Source organism: Balaenoptera acutorostrata, chromosome 9 (assembly GCF_949987535.1).
Source record: "Balaenoptera acutorostrata chromosome 9, mBalAcu1.1, whole genome shotgun sequence".
NCBI lineage: Eukaryota > Metazoa > Chordata > Mammalia > Artiodactyla > Balaenopteridae > Balaenoptera > Balaenoptera acutorostrata.
The window spans coordinates 104,530,290-104,555,919 of NC_080072.1; the positions used below are offsets into that span (position 1 = coordinate 104,530,290).

The 25,630-nt window shown below is 42.1% G+C and overlaps 1 protein-coding gene across 3 annotated transcripts in view; it reads right to left on the reverse strand.

The window, feature by feature from the left end:
• Positions 1 to 24,788, reverse strand: part of FEZ1 (fasciculation and elongation protein zeta 1) — a 39,098-nt gene extending 14,310 nt beyond the window's left edge. The window contains exons 1-5 of one of the 3 annotated variants that reach the window (XM_007183409.2): positions 24,630 to 24,788; positions 23,537 to 23,593; positions 18,686 to 19,041; positions 11,775 to 11,874; positions 375 to 461 (exon numbers count right to left, since the gene is read on the reverse strand). In XM_007183409.2, coding sequence (XP_007183471.1) covers positions 375 to 461; positions 11,775 to 11,874; positions 18,686 to 18,996 — 498 coding nt within the window. In that variant the 5' untranslated portion in view covers positions 18,997 to 19,041; positions 23,537 to 23,593; positions 24,630 to 24,788. Of the gene's footprint in view, positions 1 to 374; positions 462 to 11,774; positions 11,875 to 18,685; positions 19,042 to 23,536; positions 23,594 to 24,335; positions 24,486 to 24,629 lie in introns of those variants that run through there. The other 2 variants (XM_057553921.1, XM_007183408.2) reach the window with 2 other exon arrangements.
• Positions 24,789 to 25,630: the final 842 nt, after the last annotated feature.

Sequence of the window (25,630 nt, forward strand, 5' to 3'; positions counted from 1 at the left end):
TTCTATTCTTGTGAGAACAGCTATTTGGGACCCTTGTTTAAGTGTCTTGATTCCAAGTACAATGAGCTGCAATAAAGACACTTAGCAGGAAATGAAGGCAGTAAACACTGAGCCCATCTCTGGCTGTTATCAAACACGGACCCCATCCAACACACGTCAGGAATTACATCCCCAATTACAGCAGGTGCGTAAACTGAGGCTTAAAGAGACATGAAATTTACCAAAGACACAGCCACCACAAGACCATACATTTTTCTACTGCCTGAAAGGGATGTGGCAGGTATGTATTCAGACTTTTTCTCTATCAAAGGAATTAAAAGTCCCAAGAACCGAGAGAGAGAGAGAGAGAGAGAGAGAGAGAGAGAGATTCGTACCTGATCTGCTGTGAGCAGAGGCTCCTCATTGATTCCAGAGTAATGTTCACTCTTCTCATTGAACTCTTCCTCTCCTTTCTCATGGATCTGAAAGAGGTGTGGGGTGGGGGATGGAATTCTGATTGACCATCAGCAGAGCTAGGACTCTCTCCAGTCTCTAGAATAGATGACACTGACAGAGGCCCCTCCGGCCATCCCCTGTGTAAAGAGAAAATCTGAAGAGGTGTGCAGAGTCTCATCCAATTCCAAGCGCACCCTGTCCACACAGCATGCATCACTGGGTCCAGCTTAGAAAAAGACAATAAGGCATGTGTGGCCGGCACCATTCTGACCCACGGGGGCAGCACTGTTCTTTAACCCACAGACAGGTCATCTTTACATGAACAAGGAACCTTCTTGAGGGGAGTAACAACGGCAACCAACTCCTGCAGCAAAGGCACACTTGTTTATATGAGAAATTTCAACCTGGGGATCGGTTTCCAGATTTTCTTTTATTAGGCATTTTAAGGGGTGGGCTGTTCCAGTGCAAATAATCATGTTTTTAAAATTTGATGAAATGTCATCGTGTCACTGGAATCTAGGCATGGTGTCATAGCTGATGAAGGATGTACCGAAGCTCCGTTGGACATGCCAACAGAACAACCTAAGCACACAAACCAAAGGACAAACTCAACAGCAACAGCAAATACTGAAACATTTGCCACGTGTCTCCAAAATTCCGTCCTCCCAAGTAAGGCTCTGAAAGCTCACAACCCTTGAGATTCTAGATGTTGAAGTCCAGCAAGGTATTCACAGCATATCTGACTTTACTGTCCGTGTCCCAAGCAGCCATAGCTTGGTATTGATGTTCAAAAGCTGCACAGGATAAGCCCCTAAACCACCTAACAAGCTGTCTGTGTCCAGGAGTCTCATTTGAAAGTCATCTAGGGTCTGGCAAGAAGTGCCTCCAGGACATCTTTCTGCAGACACCTCTCATCCAGGAATCAATTTCACTTGCGCACCAACAGCTGGCATGCTGATCTCCCTCTTTCCTGGGGATTACACTTTTCCTGTTCTAATTAGCACCCCCAGGAAACACCCCAGTTCCAATCCAAGCAGTCATGTCAGAGGGAGTCCATCCTCAGAAACTTCTCCCCTCTTCCTTGAACTCCACCTTGGCAGGTACCCCCAACAAAACACATCACCTTCTATCTACATTTGCTTAAAACCAGGACTATGTCATAAAGAAAAAATCAAATATATCTCAAAGGCCCTCTGCTCTCAACCTGGATAAGGGGTAGGACAGGGAGGTAATGGGATTATTTGAGGGGTTTTGTGCCAGATGGTGACATCTATTTCTGCTGTCGAACCCATAGGCTCCTCTCTCCGCCAAGTCCACCACCTGTGGTACCCGCCTGCTTTCTGCAGCTCCCCACCGTGCAGAAGGAAACTCCCGTAGCCACGGTTTGTTCACAACTACTCTCATATGGCAGAAGTTTCTTAGGGCTAGAAAGTCCTGTGGTAGAAGTTAGGCTCATGCTGGGAAACAAAGTTTTCTTTTCTGTTTGGATTATTTTTTATAAGCATCTGACAGCAAGTGTTAGTCTATAACCAGAATTTTTTTCATAGTAATTCGATTTTTTAAATGGAATATTTACATTTTCTGAGATGTGGCCAATTTTAGCGAGTTTACCTCACTGGCTGTTAATACTGCATCTTTCAACTACACCACCCCCCTTCCCAACGTCCTCCCTCTGAGCTCCTGGTGAAGGCAGGAGAGAGCTTTTAGGCATAGACCCTTCTTGCTGTTCAGACATTAGGGAAGCCAGGCAGCGGCATGGATGATTCCTAGTTAGAGCCTTCTCTCCCCTCTGGTACAAAGCCTGCTGGTCTGATTTTTCAGGCGTGGGTAAAACGAGATTTGAAAATGAATTATAAGCTTGTGAAAGTTAGCGTGAGTTCATAGTATCGTGGGAGCTATACCTAACCCATATGTTCTCAGATCTCAGAAGTCTGCCACTACAAAATGAAATAAAATAAAAGGAGACACATTCACAAAGTCCTCCAGAGAAAGCCCTGGCCCCTTCATTCTTCCCCACGTGGATCTCTGCCATCCTCTGCTTTCACTGCATCTACCCTGTCCTTCTCCTTTTCTCCTCACTCTGTAACTTTTGCTCTGGTTCCCTCATCTTCCTCACCCTCTCTAAGCCTGGTCCCATGTTTTGTCTCTATCTAGTGGACCTGTTCTTCTCCCGTCACTTCTCAACAAGCCCTCTTTCCTTTCAATGCTGTTTACAGACTCCCTCCCTTCCCTCTGTTCCCAGGACAGCATCTTGTACAGCGTGTGGAAAGCTGGTGAGAAAGATTTTTGGAAAATGACAGCATTTACGTATATTGATAACAGTATTCGTCATATATATTCATACACATATGTATATGGACAAGTGTATGGATATTCTTATTCTTAATATATGACACATGCAGAGAAACTACTGCAGGGAGTTCTTTAGCCTCTTGTGTGGAAACGAGAAGGTTGTCAAATTGGGGCTGAATTTCTCTGTAGACTAAAGCTTCAAGTTGTCTCCATATTATTGAAGTGAACTATGGCTCTTCCAAGAAAAAAACTCATTCTTCCAAGTGACTTCTTCCCAGAATTGAGACTAGAAGACCAAGATCCAGAAATGAGCCTGGCCATACTATTCAGCAAGCTGTTTCCTCCTCCTGCTTTTGGTAAAGGGTGTGCCTTTAGGGCTGTAACTTGGTCACTGAAAGCTTAAAAATAAATGCAGAGAATCTTCCCTGGAGACTATGAGAGTGCTAAATCTAGGTGCACAGGAATCTGAGTGAGAATTAAAATTACATCAAGTTCTTGTGTCCAATAATGACTATTAACCAGTGTTGTTTGTTAAAGCATTCCAGATGATTCCATTCACAGGAAAGGGAATTTCTACTGCACAATATTTCCCTCCCCTTACCACGATTGTTTCACATTGGTGGTTGCCTTCTTGACCAAATTTAAGAGATAAAGATACATTTTCACCTCCAGTCAAAAAGTAAAAGAGGGCTTCCCTGGTGGCGCAGTGGTTGAGAATCTGCCTGCTAATGCAGGGGACACGGGTTCGAGCCCTGGTCTGGGAAGATCCCACATGCCACGGAGCAGCTGGGCCCGTGAGCCACAATTGCTGAGCCTGCGCGTCTGGAGCCTGTGCCCCGCGACGGGAGGGGCCGCGATAGAGAAAGGCCCGCGCACCGCGATGAAGAGCGGTCCCCGCACCGCGATGAAGAGTGGCCCCCGCTTGCCGCAACTGGAGAAAGCCCTCGCACGAACCGAAGACCCAACACAGCCAAAAATAAATAAATAAATAAATAAATAAATAAGAAAATCCTTAAAAAAAAACAAAAAACAAAAAAACAAGGTATTTAAAAAAAAAAAAAAAAAAAGTAAAAGAAAGAGAAAAAAGTCACCAATATGTACCCAGCCCAAGGAAAGGGCAACTTAACCCATCTGTGTGGGTTAAGTCAGTGCTTCCATATCCCCAAAGGGAGATGCACCAGAATACAGCAAACAGCACATGGCAACAAATATTTGTTGAAAGAAGGAATGAAAAGGAGAGGACTGAATGGTAATACTATCACCTCCTATATTCAGTCCCACCTCCACAGATAACTGAGCTGCTTATTCACCTGGAAAACAGAAGGATGTAACTTACTGTCCTAGACTCCCATTTCCTCTTGTCTAAGAGAACCACCATCTGCTATCAATTAAAGTTACAGGGATAAAAGAGACCATCTTTTACATCACAGTCAGGAACAGAATAGGTTCATTAACTGAAAAACCCAATTAAAAGTGGAGAATTGTGAATAGTAATAATCATACGTACATACATAGCTCGAGCATATTATTTTGACCTAAACACATAAATGTACATTTATTCATTCACCAAGCTCCTAACGTAAGGCCAAGGCCTTTTCTTCCATGATGGACCTCCGAGTAGAATTTCATGTAGTCTTTCTTGCATCATCCACATTACAACACAACTTTTGTTTCCTGTTTCTGATTTTGTAATAGTAGAAGGAAGGTACATGGGAGATTGAGCACACACAGTTATCTCCCGAAACTCTGCTAAAGTGAGAGTAAAGGGATCAAAAGAGAATATCCCACAGGGACAAAGAGAACTGGAGAAAAGACAACAGCAAAAGAGATGCTAGAGAGCAGATCCCAACCTAGCATCAACTAAAAAAAAGGTACACAAAGAGGTATAACTAAAAATCCAAAGGTAGAAATAAAATGGAATACCAAAAAGTACTTGATTAACCCAAAAGAAGGTGAAACAGAGCAACAATAACAACAAAAAACCCAGATGGAACAAATAGAAATGCAAGATGGTACACCTAAACACAAACTAGTAATGTTATGTTAAATGTTAATGAACTAAATGCTATGTAAATGAACTAAACACAATAAACTAAAAAGCACAGATTATCATTGTCAGACTGAATATAAAAGACCCAACTACATACAATCTATAAAAGACACATTTTAAACATGCAGATAGATGAAAAGTAAAAGGATTGAAAAAATGTGTACCTAACAGCATAAGAAAGCTGTTGTGGTTAAATTCATATCAGACAAAGCAGATTTCAAAACAAGGAGTATTACCAGAGATAAAGAAGGATATTTCATAATGATAAAAGGGTCAATCAGGAAGACACAACAACAATAAAAGTGTATGCAGTTAATAACAGAGCTTCAAAATATATAAAACAAAAACTAACAGAACTGAAGAAAGAAATAGACAAATCCACAGTAATAACTGGAAATTTTTAACACTCTTGTCTTGATAATTGATAAAATAAACAGACAAAAAATCAGAATATAAAGAATCCAACCATACTATAAACCACCTTAATCTAGTTGACCTTTTTAGAACATCACAACCAACGATCGCAGAATATACATTCTTCTCAGTGATACATAGTACATTCACTAAGATACAACATATGCTAGGTCATATATCAGTCTCAATATATTTTAAAAGATTTAACTTGTACAGATTTTGTTCTCTGACAAAATTAAATTAGAAATCAATGACAAAATATCTATAAACATTCTTCTAAATAACCCATAGGCCAAAAAAGAAAGAGAAAACTGGAAAATATTTTGAACTGAATGATAATGAAAACATACCACATCGAAACTGTGGGATTCAGTTAAGGCAATGCTTATAAGAAATTTTACTGTTTTAAGATGCTTATGTTATTCCTATGGACTAAATGTTTGTGTCCTCCCAAAATTCATGTTGAAATCCTAACCCCCAATGTGATGGTATAAGGAGGCCTTGGGGAGGAGCTGGGGAGGGTGGAACCCTCATCAATGGGAGTGTATTCCTATAAAAGAGGCTCCACAGAGCTCCTCTGCACCATGTGTCCTGTGAGGACATAGCCAGAAGTTGACAGTCTGCAAGCTGGAAGAGGCCCTTTACCAGAATCAACCATGCTGGCACCCTGATCGTGGATATCCAGCCTCCATAACTGTGAAAAGTGCATTTCTGTTGTTTATAAGCCACCCAGTCTGTCGTATTTTATTATAGCAGCCCAAATGGACTAAGATCATTTTTTTAAAGTTTAAAATATGACCTAAGCTTCCACCTTAGAAGCTTAAAAAATAAAGGGTGACGTAAAACCCTATTTTAAATACAGAGAAGGATACAATCAAGCTAAGGGAAGAAATCAACAAACTAGAAAATGAAAAAAACACAGAGGAAAAAAAAAAACAAAAGTGGTTCTCTGGAAGGATTAATAAAAGTGATAAACCCATAAACAGACTGATGAGAAGGGGGTGAGGGAGAGGGACAGAAGGAGAGAGAAAACACAAATCAACAATAACAGTAATAAAAACGGGAACATCACTGTAGATCTTACTAACATTAAAAGAGTGAGAGAATATCATAAACAACTTTGTGGTCAATACTATGACTTAGATTAAATGAATAAATTCCTTAAAAAACACACTTTACCAAAATCATCTCAGGAAGAAGTGGAAAATCTAAATAGCCCAATATCTATTAAAGGAATTGAATCTGTAATCAAAAACTTTCACGGAGAAAACCTCTGGTCCTGATGGTTTCATTGGTGTAGTCAATCAAACATTTAAGGAAGAAATAATACCAATATAACACAAACTCTTTCAGAAAATAGAAGAAGAAAAATTCCCAATTCACCTTATGACATTACAAGAAAAGAAAATTAAAAAGAAAGATTCCTCATGAACATAGATGCAAAAATCCTTAATAAAATATAAACAAATCAAATCCCACATTATGTGAAAAGGATATCTATCACAACTAAGTGGGATTTATCTTAAAAATGAAAGGTTGGTTTAATATTTAAAAATCAATTAGTGTAATTCATCACATTAACATTGATCTACATACATAAATTGTTCTATAGATTTAATACAATCACAGTTGAATGTCCAGCAAGTTTCTTTGTACAAATTGATCAGGTGATTCCAAAATTTATACAGAAATGCAAAGGACCTAAAATAGCCAAAGCAACTTTGAAAAAAAAGAACAAAGTTGAAAAACTTATGCTTTATGTCAAGACATTATTATAAAGCTACAGTAATGAACATAGCATAGTATTGGCATTAAGATAGACACATATAGCAGTGAAACAGAACAGAGAATTCAGAAATATATCCACACATTTAGGTCAACTGATTTTCAACAAAGGTGCCAAGACAATTCAATATGGAAAGGATATTTACAATGAATTGTACTAGAACAATTGGATAGCCATGCACATGAACCCTGACCTTAACCTCACACCATATACAGAAACTAACGTGAAGTGGATCTTAAACTACATAAAAGCTAAAGCTACAAAACTTCTAGAAGACTTAAGAAAAAAATCTTAGTGACCCTGGGCTTGGCAATTTCTTAAGTACTACATAAGAAGCACAAACTATTAAACACAAATGAATAAACTGGACTTCATCACATTTAAAAAACATTTGCTCTTCAAATGTACTGTTAATAAAGTTAAAAGGCAATCCATAGACAAGAAGAAAATATTTGTAAAACATACAACAGAAAAAGAACTATATCTAGAATATATGTGTTAAAATAATTAAACAAAGAGGCTATTAGACTGAGATGACTTGAATGCTTCATGAGCCTCCTAAGCAAACCAAAAACCTCTAATGCCTCAAGGTTAAGAACTCAAACCAAAGGACAGCCACTCACAAACAGCCACCCAGGCTTTTCCAGATAATACAACCACTCAAGCTACAGCCAATCAGATAATTTCCTTCCTTTGCTTCCACCTCTTCTCTGTAAAAGTCCTTCCTCTAATTCCTGTCGATGGAGCACTCCTACCCGCTTTGGGTTTGGCATTGTCTGATTCGAACAGAATTTTGCTCAGGTAAAGTCTCAGAAATTTAATATGCCTCATTTTATCTTTTAACATGAGGAACTCCAATGACTCAATACTAAGAACACAAACAGCCCACTAAGAAAATGGGCAAAAGACTGAACAGGCACTTCACCAAAGAAGATGCATGGGTTGTGAATAAGCACATGAAAAGATGCTTAACATCATCTGTTACCAGGAAAATGCAAATTAAAATAAGATACTACTATATACCCACTCAAATGACTAAAATCAAAAAGGCTGTCCATTCCAAGAGTTGGTGAGGATGTGGAATAATTGGAGCTCTCAAACTGGAAAACAGTTTGGCAGTTCCTTAAAAAGTGAAACAGACACTTACAATATGACTCAGACATTCCACTCATAGGTTTTTACCCAAGAGAAACAGAGACATGTCCACAAAAAGACTTATACAAGAATGTTCATAGTAGCTTCACTGGCAATATTCAAAAGCTGGAAAAAACCCAAATGTCCATCAACAGGTGAATGAATAAGCAAATTATAGTATATCCATATAATGGAACACTACTCAGAAATAAAAAGGAATGTATGTAGATACATGCAACAAAATGGATGAATATCTAGATAATTATATTGAGTTTTAAAAAACGGACCAGAAAAAGAGTACATGCTGCGTGATTCCACCTATACAAAATTCTAGAAAATGCAAACTAATCTATGATGACAGCAGCTAGTTGCCTGAAGATTGGGGGGTGAAAGGGAAGAGTGATAGACATGCAGACATGCTTGCTATCTTGATTGTGGTGATGGTTTCACAGACGTATACATATGTCAAAACCTATCAAGCTGCACTCTTTAACATGTGTTGTTTATTGTATGCCAATTATCCTTCAGTAAAGCTATGATTAAAAAGGAAAAGAATAATAAACCATGACCAAGTTGCCTTTAATCTCAAGAATGCAAGGTTGATTTAACATTTGAAACTCAATTCATGTAATTCATTACATTGACATAATAAAGGAGAAAACCATATAATCATCTCAATAGAGGCAGAAAATAGAAATAATTCATCTTCAGAGAAATAACAAGAAACCATGCCACAATTTAAAGTCATGAGCTTCCAGGTCGAAAGGGCCCACGGAGTATAATTCATTTGAATGAAAAAATAAAGCTCACTCTAAGGCACATTACTGTAAAAGAAATGAGAAAGGAAAAAGAGAATATTCTGAAAGCTTCTAGAGAGAACCAAAAGAGAGTCACATATAAAAGACAAAGAATCAGAATGGATTCTAAATGGGGCTTCTCAATCACCACTGAAAGCTGGAGAAAAAGAGAATGATGGCTTTGCAATTCTGAGTAAATATTCACTTGCAGCCTAAAATAACTCTATCAAGTCAAATTCTCAATCAAGTGTATGACGGGAGAATAAAGACACTCTCATCTATTCTAACCAATATATTCCTCTCTACCCTTTCTCAAGAATATACTGAATTTTTTTCACCAAAACAAGGGAACATACCGAGAAAAATAAAAACATGGCAGTCAGAGGACAGGAGAAGGAGACATGAAGATTTCACCAGATCTAGAGTACAACCAGATTACTTTACAGCAGAAAGATGGAGGGTACTAGTTTGGATTTTTTTTTTTTTTTGATTGAATTGAAAGACTATCTGAGTTTTTTAAAACATAGTATGAGATGTAGAGTTCACTCAGAGTTTGGGGTTGAACTAATGATAGATATACAGGAAACTAAGCAAATGAAAAAACAAGGCAATTCTTCACTCCAGGTTAAATAAGGAGTTGTACAAGAGAGGAAATATTCTTACAGAACACTACATGATTCAGCAAGAAATAGTATTTACACAGTTACCCTAGTGTGTGCTTGTAATATTGATTTAATTGGTGACAAGGGGGAAGGCCAAATGTGAGTATTTGAGGTGATGCCAAAGACTTAAATCTTATCTTCCATAATGGATAACAGCCAAAATTATTCATTTTAGATAATCAAAGAAATAGTAACATAAATGTGTTATTTAGAAAATTGTAGGTACCCGCCAAAAGAAACAGCAATAAGAAGTCGAAGTGGTTGCCTCTATGGAGCCGGGAAAGATAAGTCAGAGACTGCTGTTTATATTTTTTGTTGTCTCGTATTATTTTAAAAGTATTATTTGACTTTTAAAATTACATACATGTGTTACTTTGATTTTATAAAAGCAAAAATGACTCTCTTTGCAGTCATAACCCTACAGTTTCCATAACATTTCATTACATTAGTTACAGTCACAAGGACAAGCATGAACAGGTTTGGGAACAAACACAACTGATTCTTGGCAATGAACTAAGTGGAAGAAGAGATAAGACTTCCCAGAGAGAAGCCTACCATTGGTGTGCATGCCGCATGCCAAGGGCGTTCGGTTGGCATGTTTTACAGAAGGAATACAGAGCACTGGTTATATAGCAAGTCGTTTAAACTGATGTCAGTGAAAAGAGCTTCTACTGTAATGAATCCAGATAATAAAGGAGGCTAAAATAAAACAACCTTAATCCATCCACTTTTGCTACCCCGTCCTTTTCCCGTGGGTCAGATGGAGAAAATTCTACAAGGAGCAGAGCTCAAGATCATCCTTCCCAGGGTCATTCAGGTTGCCCTGAAATATTAACCCTCTTGAGGGAAATCTGCAAATGAGGATAAATTAGAGTCCTTTTGAAGGGTAGGCTATCTTATATATACTTTGGCTTAATCCACAAAATGAGTTGGAAAGGTGGCAAAGGAGATAACAAAGCAAAATCTGCCTTTTGCACCATGACGGACCTGATTTCATTTCAGTAACTAGGTTTATTCCATTATTGCCTATCTTCTCCTTCGCATTTTGGGTAAGTACTAAATACTATCCATATAAGTACCGCAAGAGAAATAAAGCACTCGGGAGTTCAAAACAGGACCTGAGACATCCCACATCCATGCTAAGTAGGGTTGTAGCGAATCTCTTTGTTTCGAAGTCTATTCTTGAGGTTTTAAGTATTTCGGATGGCTAATTATTAGAAGAATTAAAAAGGATATTCAGCCACCTTTTCAACAAATCGGCCAATTGCTGATCTCTTTGCTGTGCTATTTTGGCCAACGATCTGCAGAAATGTCGCCCAGTAAGGGAAATCTGGTTCTCGCTCTTCCTTGGACTCAATCCTGGAGCACCTAGGAAGATCAGATCCACCTCCCACCCTCATTTACTGTGCAATAAAATTGCACAGCCCTTCCTGATAAGAAATTGTCAAATTTCCTTTATAACTGAAACTAGAACACTAAGCAAGGTAGAAACAGGCTTTTAGCAAGGACAGAGCCCTTACGTGATTTAGCTTTCTATATGTATATTCAGCTAGGAGGGGCAATTTGGATATTCTGAAAGGTCACGTTCCATAACCTATGCAAGTCAACTCAAAATAAGTATTCTCTTTACTTTTTCAGAAGTCCGTAGGCTACTTTCCTCTTCGGCATCAGTAACCACAGACTGTGACTCAGGTCCAGCCATATAAGTGCCTGTTAAATGAGTTTCATAAAGAATCCCTCCCCGCTGCATGGTCACCTCACTATTATCTGGGTCCCCACTCTGGCCATCAGCCAGGCCCTGAGCTTGTCACAAGTCTGTCAAGACTTTTTGATGGGACTGAACTGTCCATCTTAGATGGGAGACCCTGATTTTTTTTTTTAACCATCATTATTCGAACACAAAAAAAGCCCATTATATTCACTCTCCTCTCTTACTTCAGATCACCTTATTTTGCATGTTGTAGGCCGATGATGAGCAACAGAAGTGATCTGCTTTTACAGTCTTTACAATCATTCCAATCACCTCATATACCCTGGATGTCCCCCTTCATCTTATTTTTCACTTCCTCCACAACTCCTACTTTCCCAGCAACGATGTTGAGCTTCATTACATAATGGGGAAGACTGTAGCATTACTGAATGTTTTTCTAACTGGAATCCACAGCTTCTCTAGCCCTGCTAAGCTGGGGGCCCCAGAGAGGTACCTCAGTTTCAGAGCTGTTGCCATTCAGAGCCTCCACGTTTGGGTCCCTCCAGTCTTCTGAGAGTGAAGGGATGTAATTGTCTGTCAGAGCATCCCAAACCCTGTAAACAAAGAGAAGCTCTCATTAGCACACATCTGTGGCCTGGCCTGGCCTGGAGGAAGGAAGAGCTGGGCCAGGGGAGGAGAGAGGCTTCTGTGTGTGCCAAGCTGAGATCATCTGCCTTCCAGCATGCAGGAGCGAAGTAGCTTAAAAACTGAATTTCAGGCATTACCAGGAGAGAAGGAGCCAAGAGAATGGACCCTGGCCAGGAGCTTCAGTGCCTAAGCTGTTTGCTTAAGAGAAGAGGAATTTGTCACCATTGAGAAACCAATGGTAGCGTCTACAAGTAAAACACCTCTGGCAACAGATAAACTGCCCCTGAAACTAAATCTGCCCCTCAACCAAATGGCTCCTGTCTCATGAACCTAAAAAATGCCCATGTTTCCTTTCTTATGGGCAGAGAAGAATGAGAAGAAGGGGAGGGAGGGAGTAAGAGAGAGATTGATCTGGGCAGATTTTCTGGCTGAATCTCATTAAGATCAGGGTCATTGTCTAGTTTATATACACAGCTGACCCTTGAATGACACGAGTTTAAACTGTGAGCATCCACTTACATGTGGATTTTTTTTCCAGTAAATACTGTAGTACCAATATTTTCATTTTACACTTCTTCACTTTAACTAAGTGTGGAGGAAAGTTTGTGTTCGATTAGAGATCATAATATGTGGACTCAAAAGAAGTAGGGTGTGAGTCCTGCTTCTATTCAAATTGTTTCAGCTTATTGCCCTTGTGGTTTACTAATTCCTTTGTTTTTGAGGCAGAAACAGCAGGAAATGGATTTTTCGACTACCCAGGGGGTCAGCGCCCTTAATCCCCCATGCTGTTCAAGGGTTAACTGTATTTCAGTTTCAGATGCCTGCAATCTAAAAGGTCAAGAATTAACTCCTTGACATCTAATGTAGGTAAGGGGAAGATGCCAATGCTATTAAAAGTTACTTATTACCCAAAATGTTCTAGGGATCCCAGGGTGGCACAATCCTGTCCTCTAGCAATGTAGAGTCTAAGTGAGCCCTGTCTCTATCATGGAGACTCCAAAGAAAATATATGAAAGGAACCAATAAATACACCACTGTCTGCACAATTAGTTTTTAGTGGGGGAAGATGGGGTTCCCTTTATTACGTTTCTTTTTTACAGTTCTGATAGGTACATTATACGAAAGGGTATTCTACAATTCTCTTTGCTTAACTCACTTATTTCAGAAAGATTTTCTTGGGGAAAAAAATGGGGAGGGGATTGGGGAAAATCCTGAAGTCACAAACTCTCACACACAGGAAAATGAATAAATTAGTCAACACTAAGAGATTAATGTAAATCAGTAAACCAAGCTCCTAAAATAATGAATGCCATCCATGGAAGCCAGCAGCACTTGAGTTAATATTAGGTAATGAAATAATGAGGGCTCAGTGCAATCTCCTTCAGGTGCCTGTGCACATCAAACATGAATGATACCTGTGAAACAAGGTATAAGAAGGTACAATTTATTTAGATATACTAATATAAGGAAATGGTCATTTAAAAATAAGCACCTATGTACACATACGGATCAAATCCAAAACATGACAAAGTATGGTGCAAGATGCTGAAAAGATAAGTGCACATTTTATATATATAGCAAGATGTGTATATATATATATATGTATATGTATGTATATATATATATATATCAGAGCACAGACACCTGAAACCAGATACATAAAGTGGGGGAGGGGAGTGTTCTTAACATATATAAAATCTGGAATGACATATGACATACGGGTATATAATCAAGGAGATTTTCCTATTTGGTGATAAAAACACAATTTGGTGATAAAAAAAAAAGCAACCCAAGAAAACACAATTTAATGGCACTGCTTTGGTTATCCACTTATTCATTTTCTGTAGTACGATTACAAGAAGGCACTTGGAGAGACCCCATCAAGTGTTCATTCGACATCTCTTCAGCAGGATTTCAGTCTACGTCTTAAACATGGGTGATAATCCAGTTTCCATCAAGCACTATTAGAGTTTCATTAATCCAGCCTAATTCTAAATCCAAGTGTCATTAGCATTCTAAAGCCAAGAGGCAAATATGATTTGCTGTCTCCAAAAGTCCCAGCGCCACACCCACTAGGAAGGTCAGCAGTCAAGTCCTCCGTGCATCACTGCATTACACTCTCTGCGTCGAGAATGAACAACACGCATGCAGGCACTGACCTTCGGGTCTGACCCTGCAGCAAGCGCCTGGAAAAATAAAATTCAGCAAAGCCCAAAACAGGCAGGAGCCTTTTGTACCTCTCCTAGATAGGATGGAAGCTGGGACCTTAAACGGACAGCACACTTTCCAATGACCTTGAAACTGTTTATATCCTTAAAGTGGCAACTGGAGACTGCCTTAAATCATTTAGGGTGGCAACTTTTCTCACCTGAGCCTTCACTGACATGCTCTGGATTTTATCTTCTAATTCTAGACTTTTAGTGACAATTCCCTAAACCTTTATCTCCTCGGGATATCAAGCCATCCTTTTTCTGTTCCAAGTTTTCTTCTTGCTTTCTGATGGACATACTTTTTATCCTTTGAGGTTCATAAGCAACCTTTAATAGAATGACTCTCATCTCTTTGTCATCACTTGCACACCCTTCCCATATTCATTCAGTGCCCATTTAACAATAATAACCATAGCAGCCAACCTTACTGAGCATTTACTATGCATAAGCCAGGTACTACCCTAAACTCTCTGTGGATTAATTCATTCATTCGTCACAACTCTATAAGGCAGATACTGAGAAAAAAACCCCTGAAACATAGAGAAGTTAATTAACTCATCTAAATTCACACAGCCAGTAATGACAGAGGTAGGATTTGAACCCAGGCAATACAGCTACAGAGCCTATATTCCTACCCACTTAGCTATTCCAATTCTTTATGAACTTTACGATGGGCATGGGCATCAGAACAATATGCCAAGTTCCAAATCACAACCTAGAAGAGCAGTTCAGCAGCCGGCTCTGCGTGAAAAGTCTATAACTGCATTATTCTGGACCTGGTGCTTTCATCAATCTATGAAAGGAGAAATGGCAAGGTCAGCAAGGGTACATGCCTGCTTTCTGTCTCGATCTCCAGCCCGGGGAAGGTTAAATGGACGGCAAAGGCAGGCACCCTGGCAGGCAGGCAGGCAGGCAGGCACGGGAACGAAGAACGGCAGTGGGAGGGGAAAACACAAAGCTTTCTGTGAGGGAGAGAATGGGACAGACTTTCCTCCCCAGAGAGGTTATCCATCTTATCCTAAGCAGGGTTCTTGGGAAGAGACATATTCCCTGTTAGAGGCATCCTGGGTGGCCTGTAAAACTCCACTTCCTGAGAAGCGTCCTGCTATTTACTCTTATCTCGGGGAAAGGAGACTTTGAAAGCTATCCACTATATCTTTCATCAAAGAACTAAGATTAAACAGGTTCCCTCCATTCTCGTCATTACGCTGCCATGGCACCTGAGATCCAATTTGCTCCCTCAGTCCCTGTAATAACAGAAAAGCCTTTTCATGTGCATATTTTATATCTTGGGCTTAGATGCCTATAGAAATGACTGTAACTATCTTTCACCATGGAGGGCTAGGGATTTGGAAAAGGATGCTAGCAGAGGATGAGCAAACCAAACAGAACAGGTTGAACAAGACACGTATCCAAAAATCTGGGTCTGGAACTGGCAACATAGCTATCAAAGCTACATCAATCCTCACACACACACACACACACACACACACCCCTGTATACCTATTCCTGACAATATGGTAGACAGCTTATAGTGCTTATTAGAATTCCAACTTGGGAACATTTCCCTTAAGCCCCTCTAGGCTGGCTACTGCCCTTGTCCAGTTTTATTTGTGTCGAGTCAGGCCAATATCCACACTTAGATGTGTGTTAACAGGAGTATACTTTTGCTGTTAATACTTAGGAATTATGAATTATTAACACATCAATGACTTTGAACAACTTTTTAGATTCTTTCAAGTGCTTCAATAGAATCCATACTATCTCTGCCTTCCACATGGGGAAACTGAACCTCTGAGAAGAGAGTTAACTTTCCTAAAAATCACAGGCATCTGTCGACTATCCCTATCTGATTATTTGGGATTCACCTCTCTTCGACTTAAAGCATGGCTGACTACAGGCTGTTTATTTATCATGCGAACTTGATTTTTAACATGACCTTTAATCCAGTAAATCTACCGGAAAGACAGGAAACTGTCAGTGTTCTCACATGTTTGGCCCCTCTGTCTCCAGGGTCCTTGTAAGACAGGGACCCCAGTGAAGTAGGAAGTGGGTTGAGGGTTGACCATTCCCACTCTGTAGGTCTCCAGGTCGGATCTCTTATGACGAAGGAAAGGGTGTTCCTACATGTGCAAAGAAGAGATTCTGGAATATTTTCTAAATTTAGAAACAAGAAATACATATTGATACACATTGACTCTCTTTTAATGCCTAGGACTTCCCTGCCCTGACAAATCGGAGAAGAGTTAGTATCTCAGCCAATTCCCTCTGAGACACATAGTTCCAAATGAAAACTAAAGAAGTCAAAGCTTCAAAGGGAATCACTGACCCTGCTTTCTGATTTGTGCTATCTTTCAGGAGGTTAGTTTGACCAAGAATTTCATTGTTTTTGTTTGAAGCCTCTATTGTGTAGTTCTAACCCACCCAAAACACTTTCCACTCATTGGTGGATGAAATCTCTAACTACTAAACCTAAGCAAGTTTATTAGAACACCAGAGCTGGGCTCAGGAGACTATTAACCGTGCTGGATATTAAATTATCTTTTTCTTTTACCTCATCATAATTTTACAGTTGAAATAGCTTGATAGGTGTCTCTAAAGCAAAGTGTGTAATTTAATTCAAATTTTTATTTTAAGTTGTAAAGCTTTAGATACGTGGAACGCCTAGAAACACTGTGTTACGATTTCTCTTCCCAGATTCTTCCCACCACACTATCCCCAAATCATATTTTACCTCTAAGGAATTATTCAACCTTTGGTCATTTACCTGAGGCAGTCAATGAGGCAGGCAAGTCAGAAAAATCAGGATAAGACTAATAATCCCATGTGATGGTAATTAACATTGAGTGGCCTCTGCTAATGTGCTAGGAAAGAGTAAGAACCTGCTTGCTGGGCCTCTGTCCTTAATGAGGCAAAGGGGTGGTTTAGACAGGGGAGAAATGATTTGTTGGAAGCAAAAGGAATTTTCCGAGCACAGCCTGGGTGAGGTGAGAAATTAGGTTATTGGCAAGTCCTTAGCCCTGCTTCATCAAGATTGAGCTCGGGTGGTTCCAAAGATGAGGATCCACGCAGTCAACCAGAGTTAAGTGACAAGCCCAAGGTCACACAGCGAGTTAGTGAGAGTATGAAAATCACAATTCATCGTGTTTCTAGTCCATTGCCTGGTGCAATGAAGTAGATAACAGTAAAAGCTACTCTGTATAATAAAGCCCCAGAGCCATTCTTTTTTGACCTCGAGGAGCTGAGCAAATTATAAAAGGCTCAGAATCTAAAAGAATCAATTTGAAATTTAAGATTGAATTGAAACACGTAGCCCACAGTTATAGTACTGGTCACCAGAGTGAAATGTTCTCTGTGATCATGCCTTCAGGCTAGCATTAATTAAAAAGAAAAGAAGGAAGTGGCGTGGGCCTAGAAGTACATTACATGCACCTATGAGGCTAGCTATTATTGCTCATCCAGGTCATTCGATATTTAATATTCACTCCAAAAATATTATTTGATCACTTACTACACACCATGTGCTGAATCACACAGTGGAGAGATAATAATGAATGAGACAGACAGATATACAACCCTTGTATTCACAGAGATACAGTCTCAGTAGTCATCAAACAAGCAACTATCTGCCCAATACAATCAGGTTCGATCCTGTGGGACAAACCTCTTCCCCCACTTACTCATGGGCAACTTTTCTCACCCAAGTCCATAAAAAGAGAAACCAAAAGTGCAGTTGCTCCAAACTTCTACTGCCAACTACTTGACATTTCTTGTGCGATCCCTAAAGAACAGCTGATGCATATTTTATCCCTATGGGGAATTTACGCCTATTTTTACTAAATGCCCCAAACACCTTTCTTTAATTTATATGACAAATTACCCGCTTCTTCCCTTTTTTAGTCCCTCCTTGAAGAGCACTTTTCTCAAATTCCTTTTCTTGACTTCTGTTAAGACCCTGGAAGATGGCTGGTAAGTGACACAGGGAATCTGCGTACTCAAAAGCCACTTCACCTGGTTATCACCTTTGTTGTGTCCAGGGTAATTCCCTGTTCTCTCGGTTCAATGTGTATGCTTTCTTATGTGGACATATCTTAACATTTGTAGATAATTTTCCAGTCCTGAGGGGTTATAAACAATTTGGAGATTTTCACAATCCTGGTGTTTTGTAAAGCAAATTGTTCCAACAACATATATTCCTCTGTCACAGTTAATTAAATTTTTTTCTGGTCCTTATTTCTAATATCTGGGTGGGTTACCATGGATATAAAGAAAGCTGAAGATAGACAGACCCCCAAATGTACCATGCTCCTGAAATTCAATTTTGCATCTAGGAAAACCCATTTCCTAAAACTCCTTCATTCCTTTGTGGTTTCAACTTAAGAAAGCTCTGTGAGTAACTGTAAAGGGACATAACTGAACAATGTCAGCAGTTACCAGGGCACTGCCTCACAGAGAAAAATATAAGTAATATGCCATGAACCCAAGGACAGAAACTCGTTCTATGTCAAGGAGCCCCAGATTCCAGGGCTCTAATCTGAGGCGAGAGAGGGCAATTAAGACAGCTTACTCTTCATCCTGCAGGGTCTCCTCCTCCTCTTGGATCTGGAACTGGTTCTTCACGGGAGCTAGGTTCTCGGTCTTGGCGTTGTAGTTCCGAAAGCAGACATTGAGCTTCTCATCAAATTCATTCACCAGGTCCTCCATGGACTTGAAGCTGATTATTTCAGAAGAAAAATTCTCAAGCTCAGAGAGGGAGGGGTCCTCTAGATGGTGGGGAGATGAGCCGTAGAAACACCGTGACTTCTCTTCTGGGTCCTCCGAGCAGCAGGGCCGAAGGTCCTCAAATTCTTCATCCAAACTCACCAGTGGGGCCTCCATTCTTGCACAGCAGCAGGACAACTGCAATGTTCCGGATTCGTTTATCTAGAAGAATTAGACACGGTAATGTGAGTTTGGACTGGACTTTTGTGCCACCTCTGCTGAGGAACCATAATCACTGATTCCATAACTCTCATCCCTCTAAAAACAAAACTTCCACTTTACTGGTCCATCGCTTCCGTACTTCCTCACTATTATACCCTTAAGGAGTTCAAATATCATTGTTAGTGTGAATAATGCTAACCTAATTAGCATACACCTGCTTCCAATTCCCTGCTCCAAAAAACAAAGCCTAATGGTTAAGCATGCAGCCTCCGGACCAGACTGCCCAGGTTTGCATCCTGCTCTGCCCCTTACCAGCTGTGACCTTAACAGTAACTTAACTTCTCTGTGCTCCCTTTTATTCTTCTCAGGACAGAAGTAATAATAGGACCTATCTCAAAGGACTGTCCTAAGGGTTAAGGGAGTAAACACTGGTAAGTGCTTAGAACAGTGCCTGGCAGATAATAAACGTCTATGTTGTTCAGTTTATGTTCTCTATTATTATTATTATTATTATTATTACTATTACGATAGGTCCACATCCCTAACCATGTGCTCTCAAAACTGCAAGTTTGGGCTTCCCTGGTGGCACAGTGGTTAGGAATCCATCTGCCAATGCAGGGGACGCGGGTTTGAGCCCTGGTCCGGGAGGATCCCACGTGCCGCGGAGCATCTGGGCCTGTGTGCCACAGCTGCTGAGCCTGCGCTCTAGAGCCCGTGAGCCACAACTACTGAGCCCACATGCCACAACTACTGAGGCCCCTGCGCCTAGAGCCCATGCTCCGCAACAGGAAGCCACCGCAATGAGAAGCCCGTGCACCACAATGACGAGCGGCCCCCGCTCACTGCAACTAGAGAAAGCCCGTGCACAGCAACGAAGACCCAACACAGCCAGAGATAAATAAATAAAATAAAATAATTAAAAAAAAAACAAACTGGAAGTTTTTCGTAACTTATTTGGTGGTAAAACCTACCCTGACCTAAACACGTTTGGCAACTAAACCTGATCTACATGAATATAGAGCTGTTCATGGTTTTAATTTATCCCATTTAGTGTGTTTTGCTGCAGAAATTTTAATTTTTTTAAATTATAGAGATTGCTGCCCCAGGCCCTGGGGGATGATACGCAGAATATGCACTCTATTATTGCCTTCCAAAATCTGAGATAATCTAAATTCTGAAACATGCCTGGCCCCAAGGGTTTTGGATAGGGCTTCATGGACCTGGATATTATTACTCTCATCAATAAATGATAGACTAATTGAACACTAATACAGACTTTCAAACAAGCACCTGAGTTTTTCCCAGACACACAGCATATGTCTGAAACTAGAAGAACAGATTAAACGACTTAGTACCCTGTAAGAGACAAGACCCAGAGACTCATGTGCTCCAAAGCCCAGACTCCACAACCACCTTGGGCACTACACCCTGGAAGGCTGTACACTCACCTCCCTTCATTTCCCAACAGCTCCGGGTCTTCTACATACATTGCCTTTCGCTGTGATTTATCCATCTGCGTGTACATCCAAGCCCTTCCCCAATTTTAATTTAAATTCCTCGAGGGCAGAGATGTCCTCTGGATACCCTCCATGGTTTCTAGCACACACTGCCTGCGGCGAGGCAATCAATCAATGTGTGCTCACTGACAAATGATCTTCCGTCCCCCTCACACAGTTTTCATGTTCCATTGCAGGCAGCACAAGCATTATTGTCTATCATACCCTTCTCTACCTACTCAGCTTCCTTCTCTGGAACACGGCAAGGCAACCAAACTTTTCCCTCCTATCTACGTGATGACTGATCCAGATAGATGCTTAAATTGGAACCACTACCTCAAGAGGACCAAACAGACAGCAAAAACCACGGCTTCTGCCCCAGGACTGCCATTCTCCACCTCTACCTACAAAACTAAAACTCTAAATAAGCGAGGCAGAGGGCATACCAGGTAAGAACCTGGATAGTTCTTACTGGGATTTTACTGGGATTAAGTCAGTTACCACCACATCTCATCAAAACATATTCTGAGTATTTACAGTTTGCAAAGGCAACATAAAATACAAAAATATCTTTTTGGAATACAAAAAGATATAAAAGCAGTATTATGACAGCTTGGAAAGAACACAGGCTCAAGAGCCAACAGACCTGCCAAAGGCTGGCTGAGTGACAAGCATTGTGGGTCCTGATTTCCTCGTTTGTTGAAATGAAGGTGTTGGTATAGAGCTAATACCTCTGAAAGTTAATTTTAATAACACTAACTTAATACTTTTAATTGATATATGTTAATAGTATAGTTTATTTAATCTAATATATACAAAATGTTGCCATTGCAAAATGTAATCCATATTTTTAAATATTAATGAGACATTTTACATTCTTTTTTCATACTAAGTCTTTGAAATCCAGTGTGTATTTTACATTCACAGTATGTCTCCATGTGGACCAGCCACATTTCAAGTGTCCAATATCCACCTATGACTAGTGGCTACCATATTGGACAATCCAGCTATTAAGTAATATACACACAACTAATTGCCAGCTAGAGGTTCTTCACCTATGGTTGACAGACCCCTAAGGGCTCTTTGAATATAACCATATTTTATTTTATGCACTTAAAAGCATATTCAGAGAAGGATCCCAGAGGTTTCTCTACATTGCTAAAGTGGCCCATAGCACAAAAAAGATTAGGAATCCCCAAGAGCCAAAAAAGTGAGTTTAGAAAAGATCACTGAGTGCAACTGAGAGTAAGGAAGGTTTTACAGACAAGGGATTTGTACTGAGAGAGGAAGGACTCTGATGGTTAAGTGCCGGGCCCCAGGTTCCAATCCTGTTCCTATTACTTCATAGCTATGAGACTTTGGGCAAATTATAAGCCTCTCTGACTCAGCTTCCTCATCCATAAAATGGGGTTTAAATAGCACTTATATTGGAGGTTATTTTGTGGAGTAAATGAGTTAATCTTTGAAGTGCTAAGCACAATTTGTGGAATACATGAAGTATCCAGTAAATGTCAATAATATTAGGAAAGCGAGGCTAACTTAGTTACATGGAAATGTGGGGTGAGAGTGCTTCAAGGAAAAGAAAAACTATCCTTGCCATGATATTCCATGCGTGATGCTTCAAAATGCTTATCAAATGAGAGAACTATTGCTGAATGAATGTTACCATCTTTTTTACTAAGGCACCCCTGCTATTTTCAATTCATGTGGTCAAAGCCACTCAGATCACTGGTTCCATTTCAGAGAGACGTGAAAGCTAACTAGCTGGTATTCCAGATATTTACACTTCCTTTAAATCTGTACTCTTCCTGGAGGGGACAAGGGAGCTGGTGTGAGAAGGTGATATCAAGGAGGGCGCTGATTTGAAACAGCACAATCTATATCATTAACCAGTAACAAGAGGGCGAGCCAAGTGGAACCTAGGGCTACGATTGAGTTTTGAACGTTGGCAACACAGAAGATTATCGTGAAAGCACCTATCCTCAGCCCAGGCTCTAGAGAAAATAGATTCACCTAGAAGATTATAAAAGAAGAAATGAATATCACAGCTCTAAAGTTCAGAAATGTGATCATTTGAACAATCTGCAATATAGCCTGATTTCTCTTTATCAACTCACTCACTACCCAGGAGCCAAGAAGCTCCACATGAACGACCAGCTGGGGATGAAGCTAAAACTGAGAGCCTGCATTGAAAATCAAAGTCACTTGACACCCAAACTGAGCCCAGAATTTGTAGAAAGAGCCCAGGCTGTGGCAGAGGAGGTGAGAGCCAGGCATCTGACTGACCCCACCAAGGCCTCAAGGAGGGGTCTCTGGGTTGGAGCTGGCAGTCCTTCTTAAACGGTTCGCCTTCTCTCCTTCTTTTGCTCTTCTCTCTTGGTGGGGTAACTTTGCCCCCGAAATGAGATGTCCTACTCTTGCATCCTGGCAAGCTTGCCCCTGTCTTCAGTCACAGCTCATTTCAGAAGCTTCCTTCCCTTAAAAGCTAGGGATAATTCAATTGAGAGCTTATCCTCTTTCTCTATACTTCCAAAATCAATTTGAAAAAAAAAATATGTGAAGAATGGCAGAAAGAAGGAACCATAGGAGGGTGGTCTTGTCTTTTTCTCTTTATCATACAACAAGAGTGCAGGACTATAGTTTGCTTATGTCCTATAATCTATTCCATTTATTTTGGTTCCCAAGAGATGGTGTAATTTGGAAAAGAAAAGACAGCTCAGAACTTAACAGAGACCCAGTAGGAAACACACGGTAAGCCTCTCGTGCAGCACAATGATGCATAGTAGCTGCAGCTCGGGGCTGCAGTACCGTTTCCCAGTGCCTGCTCTGCTGAGCGGAGCAGCAGAGAATTCACCATGCCTCCCCCTGCTGGGCCTCTGCACCTCCACACAGGCCCCATTCCATCTCCCCTTCTTCCCACTACTTGCCCCACAGACCAGTTGATTCTATGCCCACCCCACCCCCCATACCATCCCTAAAGCTGCCCTCCACTGACCCACCTTCGGTTTCCCACTGCTCCTCAGCAAAAGCCAGTCAGCGTACACGTCCGTGCCAAGCTGCCCATTTTGACGGAAAGAGCGTATTTCACCGCATAGAAGTCAGCAACCCCTTTGTGGTTCTGCTTCCCCCTTCCCCCTCCTCCTGCTGCTCCATTCACCCTCATCTCACATCCCCCTCCCCCAGTCTGTTGGGGTAAAGAAAGGCTCCTCCAAGCAGCACAATGCCTGGAGCTCCGAGAAAGCCGGGGAATCCCGCGCAGGCCGCACGCATACTCCAAGGGCCACGGCCCTTTTAGCCAAACACGACCGGGACATGGGAGCGGAGGGGGTCAGGAGGTGTCGCGGCGAGTAGGGCAGGGATAGGGAAGAGAGAAGAAGAGAGGGCTGTGATATACCCCCTGGGGGCTCCGTCAGATGCGCTCCCAGCCCCAGAGGCCCTGGGCCCACAGGAGGGCAGCGTGCCCCACCACCATCACGCCCGTCCTTTCTCCGACCTGTTCGCGGTAAAACAATCGCTCCGCCAGCGTCTGCGGCAGCTGCCAGCGGTTGTGACACTGCAGGAATGCACGGTCCCTGGGGAGAGGCTCGGCGTCCCAGGGAGGGGCACGGGCGGGGTGCGGGGTCAGGTTCTTAGAGGCATAGATGATTCTGGGGCGTTGAAGGGAGCCGGACCAGATAACGGTCCTGGGAGAAGGTACCGACCCACTGCTCCAGCACCATCGGGCTGCGTTCCCTGCCTCCCCCAGTCCCCAAACCGCGCCGCCTCTCGACACACACACACACACACACACACACACACGCCTGGCTGGGGGGCCGAGGCTCTGATGATGCTTGAAGTGCCCATCATCCGGTATCTCCCGGCGCCGGGCGCTGCGCCCCGCTGCTCTCCCGTGAAGGGCTGGGCAGGAGGGCGACGGCCTCCGGGCTCTTCCTTTCCGATTCCGCGATGGGACCGTCCTGGGTGCGGAGCTTCGGCGCCCCCAGACCTGCCGGCCGGAGCATCCCAAGTCGCGGGGCCTCCTTCCCCACCCCCGTCCACCCCCACCCACGGCAGTGGGTCGGTCTGGATTAAGGTCGCCCCCCGCGACTGCACCTGTGCGGGTCCTGGAGGAGGGAGGCGGATCGCGGGGCTCAGCTGGACACCCCCATCCACTGGCCGCGGGGAGCGGCCGGTGCGCAGCTCAGCGACAGCGGCAGCCGCGAGCTAGCGAACGCTCCCCTCGCAGCTCCGCCGGCGCCCGGCTCCGCTCCCTCCTCCCCACCCCGCCCCCTCCGCCACCTCCCCCACCTCCCCCGCGCTCGTGCCCGGGCTCCGGGGGCCGCGCCCGCGCCGGGCACCCGCCCAACAGGCACGCGCAGGCCCCGGACTTCATCTTCTCGTTAACATTCCTAGCCCTACTTGGTGCATGTGGCCTGCCTTTATTAATATTTATGAATTACTATTTCTCCCCCTTTTAGCATTGGCCTTTCTGCTTCCTTCATGAATATTCAGAAGCTCAAGATGTGCGCTTGCAATAACTCCCAGTGTGGATTTCTCACAGGGAGGGCCTGACTCTGTAGCTGCTCCACAAAAGCGTAGGCGGGTGGCCGAGTGGATGGGCAGGCGGATGCCCGCAGACACACTCAAAGACCTCCCTGGACTCTCTGGACTCCCCCTTCTATTCTGCTGGGGGCTGAGGTGAGCAAGTGAAAGGATGCCTGCCACGCCGAACCGGGTTCAGACCGCGAGTCAAAAGTAATAAACGCTTTTACCTCCCAAAGACGCAGGATGAGGCTGGCTTCAGGCCGAGAAAGCTGCGAACGTTTCCACTGTCCATCTACAGAACTTTTTCATGGATCCCAAACTGAAACTCTGTACCAGTTAAACATTAACTCCCCATTCCTTCTTCTCTGCAGACCCTGGTAACCACCATTTTACTTTCCGTCTCAATGAATTTGACTATTCTAAGTACCTCTTGTAAGTGGAATCACACCGTATTTGTCCTTTTGTGTCTGGCTTATTTTACTTAGCGTAATGCTTTCAGGGTTCATCCATGTTGCAGCGTGTGGCAGAATTCCATTTCCATTTCCACTTCTATTTTAAGGCTGAGTGAT